The sequence below is a fragment of the Nanorana parkeri genome, unplaced genomic scaffold, assembly GCF_000935625.1.
Source record: "Nanorana parkeri isolate BGI_ZX_2015 unplaced genomic scaffold, ASM93562v1 scaffold237, whole genome shotgun sequence".
In the NCBI taxonomy this organism is placed as follows: Eukaryota; Metazoa; Chordata; class Amphibia; order Anura; family Dicroglossidae; genus Nanorana; species Nanorana parkeri.
The window spans coordinates 920,174-927,442 of NW_017306505.1; the positions used below are offsets into that span (position 1 = coordinate 920,174).

General features: G+C 44.2%; 1 protein-coding gene across 1 annotated transcript; it reads right to left on the reverse strand.

Annotated features, from left to right (window-relative positions):
• Positions 1 to 959: 959 nt before the first annotated feature.
• LOC108786957 (interferon regulatory factor 4-like) lies at positions 960 to 6,698 on the reverse strand. Its single transcript, XM_018556378.1, has 9 exons — positions 6,495 to 6,698; positions 5,993 to 6,179; positions 5,525 to 5,527; positions 5,288 to 5,358; positions 5,129 to 5,213; positions 4,326 to 4,430; positions 3,265 to 3,657; positions 2,029 to 2,144; positions 960 to 1,034 (listed from the first exon to the last, which is right to left on the reverse strand). The coding sequence occupies exons 1-9, from the start codon at positions 6,669 to 6,671 to the stop codon at positions 960 to 962; spliced, it is 1,212 nt and encodes a 403-aa protein (XP_018411880.1). The 5' UTR covers positions 6,672 to 6,698.
• Positions 6,699 to 7,269: the final 571 nt, after the last annotated feature.

Consider the following 7,269-nt stretch of genomic DNA (forward strand, 5'->3'; position numbering starts at 1 on the left):
ATGATGACAAATCACGGCTTGAACTATCTTGCTTTGCATGTAATGAGTCTATCTCATATATTAGTTTCACCTTTTAAGTTGCATTAGTGAAATAAATGAACTTTGCACGATATTCTAATTATTTGAGTTTCACCTGTATAGGTGGGCTTTAAAGGAGAACTATGGGGTCAGTGTTTTTCCCCATAGTTCTCCTTAGGGTAACGGGAGGACACAAACTAGCGTCCTCCCGTTACCCTAAGCTCAGTATACCGCGAGCTACAGCTCGCAGTATACTGAGACGCCGCAGCCGGAGCGGATCTCGACTTAGATGCCGGGACCCGCCCAGCTGCGTGAGTGACAGCTGGCTCTGCCTATCTAGAGGCAGAGCCAGCTGTACCCGCCCCCTCCCACGTCCGTTCCGCCAGTCAGCGCTGGCAGATCGGAGCGGGGAGAGGGGAATCCAGCCCCTCCCCCTGTCACGGCAGAGAGCGGTGACAGGATCGAGAGGTGAGCGAACCCGGTATGTGTTTGCTCACCTCCCGATCTACTGAGCCGACCTGTGACAGTCTCATTGTCACAGGTCGGCTAGAACTATGAGGTGAGTGAAAAGCACTCACCTCATAGTTCTCCTTTAAACAATTTTCCCCCACATCAATGAAGTTGTTTAGGGTTATGGTGGTGCTACTGAGGACATCTGAGAAGGGGTTATTATGCTCTTGAAAGCAAGCATTCCATTCATCTAGGTAGAAAGATTCAAAGGTCAAGGGAACAAAGGGTATTAGAGAGAAGGCAATTGCAGAAGAGGGGGTCCCACGCAGCAGAGATTGGAAAAGAACAAAGGGTTCAGTTTGATGTTTTTATAAACTGCATTTACTTGATCTGTTGAAGAACCACAACGTTCAGCAGGCTCTGCCAACCCAATATACGTGGGGCAAACCAGTGTATGATATGTCTGTTTGTAAAGGGCATTTTGAAAGAAGTTATTGCTTTGTAAGCTCTTTCCTCAGTTTCACCTTTGCCTTTTCAAGAAGTTCCCGAGCGAACACAGGCTCCACCTGAGAAGAGATGGGAGACGTTCAGTACGGATGAGGTCTCAGCGGAGCAAAGGAACAGTAAGTTAATGTGCACTACAGCCCATAACAACCAACCAGATGCTACCAAAAAACTGCAGTGGTGAATATGGGTGACTCGTCAGTTCAGACCGTTTCCTCTGCACCAGCTGTTATAAATGCAGATTCAGGGAACCTCATGAAGCAATACACATTTAAAGCCCAAATGAATGTTTAGTTTGTTCAGCTAAATACATTCCAAAGGTATGGAAAGTCTTACACTTAATTTTCTTTAGAAATGAGCCACAGCATGAGTGTACTACGCAAGCCCCCTGCCAGCATGCTGTAAAGAAGAGTCCTTACTCTCTATTTGGAAGCAGTGGTTTCTCTGCAGAGATCTGATGTTCCCCTGCTAAGTGACAGCTGGAGCCCCGGAATAAGCAAAGCTCAGGGTCCCTGCTTGCGGCTAATTAAAGAGCTATAGGTCTGACTTGGCAATGGGTGGGTTGAACCTCTGCAGAAAGACGACTGCTTCCACATGGAGAACAAGGATCCTTGTCTACAGCATGCTGGCAGGCAGAAGGCTTTTTTTTTAAACTTTTCTACAGCTTTCTAAAAAAACAAACCATGAGAATTTGCACATCACTGGCTGCATGCTTGGTCTTGTCAGTGACTCAAAAAGCATTAAAGCCAGACACAGGCTGGCAACAAGCATTTTAAGAAGTAGCTCAGCAGTGCTAGTCCTATTTACAGCTCTTCTAATTTCTTAAGGATTTTCAACTTTTTTGTTACAGGGATTACAAAGTTATGCGACTGCCCTTACATTCAGACTCAGCTATAGAGACATGCAAGCTGAGTGGCACAAATATTTAATTTTCACTCCAATTTTCATAAATCAGCCCGAATATTTATGTACCAAGCCATAAATGTTCTGTTTTTTCTTTTTTTTTTTTTTACAGCTTACCCCCTACGCATGAGAAAGTGGTGCCATCATACTCACATGTGCTGTTAACAGTTTGTTGGGGTTGCCAGATGACTCGGGGTATTCCTCTCCGAAGCACAACTGTATCTGGTACTGGGGTTCTGGACCTTGTTGCGTCATGTACATCTGCAATTCTAGAACACAGAGACAGGATCCGGTAAGCAAACATCTTGCAAGAAAAAGACTCTAGGCCTGAAATCTCCGGCTAGGCTCACACCTCGGCGGCGATTCAGGTGCTAAGCTGTTTTCGCGCGATTGTTGTTTCATTTTCAATCGCGCGACTGTTCATTGAAAACCGAGCGGTTGTCAACGCTTTTGCGTGACAACCACCCAAAAATACAGAAACAGGAACCATACCGCACTCCTTACCGGGATTCCCACTTGATGAGGATGGGTGCTCGAAATGACTGCGGATGGCACCGCCACACATGAACAATAGAAAAATGTCACCAGCACACCATAAGTTGAAAAAAGCAAAATATTTTATTGCCAATGAGATACAGCTATTGTATAGTTTTTCAACTTATGGTGTGCTGGTGACATTTTTCTATTGACCACCCGAAAATAGCTCCGCACGACAAACTGCAAAGGCGTGAACAGCATCCATTGACTTCAAGGCGAATCTGTGTTTTGCGCGATATCCCACGACCCAATCCGCGCGATAAATCGCCTAGGTGTCTGCATAAAAAAAATTACTTTTCTGCCCCTAAAAACCCTGTAGGCTTTCTCTTTACACTGGACGGTGAAGATCACAAAACAGGCTACGGAGCCAATAAAATTGTCTCTGTACCATGTGACAGCTGTGACTAATCACAGCTGTCACAAAATGTAAACAATGGCTGCATTTGCAGCTTTCACTCCCTTTCCACTCTTATCATAAGAGGAGAGAGAGATATCTCAACATCAACTGTACACTCTCCAATCACCACTATGCCTGTAACACCCCTCTCTCACAAAGCCTCAACCCTCCCGAAAAATGGCATAGACAGGAAGGGGGTTTAACATGCTGGTCTTCAAGTGGTTAAAGAACCCAATGATGCATCAGGGCAGTGATTCATCCCTTAACAGATGGCTCAGCCCAAGTTTTCACTTACATAGCTTGCTTTGCAGCTTCCTTTGTCTATGTTGTACTAATGCTTATTGCTCTGGCAAATACTTATTTGTAGAACAAAGACTGTATTTCAAAAACAAGTGAAATAATAGCCTAAAATTGACCCCAAACCATCACAGTTTTCCTTGATGTCAGTCACTCACCATTCATAAATTGTTCTGTGTCCAGCACCTTGCAGGTCTTCTCTCTCTCCAGTTTGTTGGGTCGATCTTTCTGCGGGGCTGAGGGGCTACTCCAGTATACTCGTACCTGGCACTGCCTCTTGATAAATATCCCCTCCGGTGCCACCCACAGCAGCACCCCTTTGTCTAGGTGCCGTAGGAGCCTTTTGAGCACCTGGTAGACCTGAGGTGTCACGATATCCGCCACTTCCTGGAGAGAAGGGAAACCGATTTCCTCCAGCAGGATAGGTGAATACGGGCTGTAGTTCCACTGGCATGACGACTGGGAGGCAATGCGGCAGCCTTCAGCGGTCTGTGTGGTCACCTCAGTCACCAATTTGCCCTGGTAGTACAGGCGTATGTGAAGCCAAAAATCTGCCGGAAAAAAAAAAGAATGCTAAATAAACCATAACAAAAAGCGAAGATTACAGTACACGTAAACCCTATATGAATGATAGTTTGCTAAATCACTGTGTATGATAAATCATTCCTATTTTTTTAAAAATAAAATACTTATTTTCCCCTCATTTTATCCTTTTGTTACATCTTAGGGCTGCTGATCTCCTGCAGTCTCTTTTTGCTCCAGCAATGGCCGCATGACATATCTCAGAGCAGGTTTCCCGATGGTGACAACAGTGGACCACGCTTATGTGTGTTGAAATATGTAGTTTCCATCCGAAGCCCGTGTGACAGGGTGACAATACAGGAGCATAACTGGGAGACAAGGATAGAGCATTGTCACCCTACAACAGGAAGTGCCGAAACAAGGACTTTAATGGCTGTCTCACCAGAGAATATTTTCATAAAAACAGCAGATTTACAAATATTGAAAATTCATTTTTAAAATGATTTACTAACACATAAACGCTTTTGATATATTAATTATTAGTACTATCCAAAGTCATATGACAAATGAACCCCAATGGGGCTTACCATCTAATAATAACACTTTTGACACATTCAGCCATTAAAAAAATGCATTGATGTGAATGTTCAGATGTGTCAAGCCCACAAACGTGCCCAAATAAAGGTGACCTACTGACCTGAGGATGAGGATGACAGTGGCATGGTCAAATCTTGCTCTGCTTCTTGTGTCATTTTATGGTCACTATGGGGGACCCTCCCGATGACTGCACCTGATGCACCTTCTGAGGGGAACACAAGTAACTGAATTAGGGACAATTAAGCAGTTCCAGATTAGGTGCTGCTATTGTTAAAAAGCTGGAGAGATGAGTCCTCGTGGTGGGAGATGTCTGAGTTGGAAACCATTCATATAGAAAGCTAAAATGCAGGCTAACGGCTAAATACATGGATGGAATACATACAAGGGAGTTGCTTTACCAGCTTGTATTTCTGACTTTACACAGCTTTGCCACACAACACAGTCCTGTTTGGCAGGGCAGGAGGACCGGACTGATCTCTGCTGCAGTTAAGTAATGCTTACAGGTCTTGCCCCTCCTCCAGACAGTGAGCTTATCTCTCTTTCACTCTACTCTTTCCTCCTATCAACATGTTCATTGTTATTGTATGAGCATTAGAGAATGGATTGGCTCATTGTGCTTCTTCTCCCAGTGTGAACTCTGCTGTACAGGGGACTGCAAGAGGCTGATAACTACAAGTCCCATTCATTTACTTACACTGCTTGCAATTAGAAAACATACATTTAATGATGTATTCGTTAATACAGAGCTGCAGTAAGTTACGTTTTTATATCTGCCTGAAGAGTACAAATGCAATACTGGAGAACATAAGGAAGAATATAATTGCTATAGTCAATTCTTTCTTTGGACCACCATCAGTTTTTCTATCTTACAGCCCCAAAAAGTTATTACAAATCCTTACACACCCGTATCTGCTGGGATATGGTGATATTCCAACCTCGGTAGTTTGGATCGAGATTTGCCGTGGACAAATTCATCTTCCTCCACAATCTACAGGACAGGAATTATTAGAACTTTCAAATGTTATGGAATATTATTAATGTATTGGAGGAGTAAATAATCACCTGAAGTTCATCTGAAGAACTTGGAGGGCTTTCTTTCACGGGGCTCATGGATGTGTCTCTGCATGTGTCATCTGTAATACAAAGGAGCTATCATAATACCATCATATTCTTATAAGTTTATTAAAGGTGAACGTTTAAATACATATTTGTGAACTGAATTATAGGCCAAAAGATATGTAGTTTTGTTCAGCCAGCCCTGTGATCTAGCCAGACAGTGCAGATAGGTAGGCCATAGACCGCCTTGTATACAACACTTCAGCTCCAGGTCTAGCCTATGATTGGGTCCCCTAGGGCAGGGGGTGGGCAAACTTTGGCCTTCCAGCTGTGGTGCAACTACAAAAATTATCATGCATCTGCCTCTGGGAGTCATGCCCATGGCTGTCAGAGGAGTCGTGCAATGCCCAATGGGACTTCCACGGCAGCTGGAGGGACAAAGTTTCCCTACCCCTGCCCTACAAGGTGTATCTTTGACGTGCTGGGCTTGCAGCAAGTGAGTTGAATGACGTTGAGCATCACTCAACCTGGAAGATGACCATTGCTGAATCACAGAGTGATGAATCTGTAGGGGACAGCTATGGGGGCAAGTATTATGGTGAGAGCTGCTTTTTAACATTTTTCTAACATACTTGGCTGTTAAAATGTAGTCAGATGTTTGCAGGAAATTTGCACTGCTGCACCACTTTGCCTTCGTATGAAGTTGCTTACTGTTACTGTCTTGCGGTTCCAACACAATCCTGTAGATTTTGTAGGGTTCCCCCGCATCCTGACAGCTCTCCGGGACCTCCTGGAAATCGGGGCTCTTGTTGAGTGCGCATCTGAGTCTGGTCTTCCATACAGAAGGATCCGCCTTTGAAGAACCTTCTCGAAACTTCCCCTTGTACATGGCCCAGGCCTGTAGAAGCAATGAAGACATGCTCTGTAAGTATAACAGCACTGAGATGAAAACAAAATCCTGAGGATGGTTTCCATGGTTTGAGAGCTCTGTATACCAAAAAGGCTGCAATGTGTTTGGCACCCAGTGCCCCATTATTAGCTTTCAATCTATTGAAACGACTTATAGGTCAATAAGTTTAATCACATGACAATATGCAGGAGCACTGGTCACATGATCTCTCTCTGATCCTGTCCTTTAGCAGACATCATATGACTTTAATTTGTGGTGGCCAGGTAAATTTGGGATTTCTAAGGTCCTGGGGGTTTGGCTTACCTTAAATAACGCTGCATCTTCTTCCTCACTATAGTTCTGTTTGGCAGCGTGCTTCCACGGGATCCTGAACTTTGTCTTCTGGTCATCCACCCAGCAAAGGCCGGGGTACTGTCCGCTGTTGATCTGAAGTATCAGCCACTCTTTTAGTCTGAGTGGATGGGCAGGCTTTTGATACATCTGGACAAAGCGTTTTAATTCTTCAGCTATATTTATTGAGGACACTGAAAAGACAACAAGGACAGATTGTAGAGGTAAGCTAGATTTCCACAGTCCTCTCCCATAAGTCCTTCACCTACACAGCTCATGCTGTAGGCAGGGTGTATTACTCTATTCCTATTTTATAACAGGCAAGTGTACAATAGCAATTAAGATCATATTCACATCAGTCCAAGCTTTGGACAGAATGGTCTGGGGTGAGAACCTTAGACAGGTTTTGATTGCTGTTTCCCCCCACTTCCTGCCTGCACTATGTGTCACCGAAACAGGACGTGGTGGGGAACCCCTGGGGACATAGACAGTATTAAAAACAAAAACCTGACGGGGGTTACAAATCTTTATATCACTTTGCTAACAGTAAAAAAAAAAAAAAAACTGTTTTGGCTGGAAGCGAGCTTTAAGCGACTAAGTGCCTTGTACTGCAGACAGCAGTTTGTACATTTTGATCAATTTTTAATGGAACTCGAGACTTCCATTAACCAGCACTGAGGGACACTTGTTTTCATTCATCCCACAAGCACTCCTATGCAAGCATGATGAAACCCCCCCCCCCCCCCCA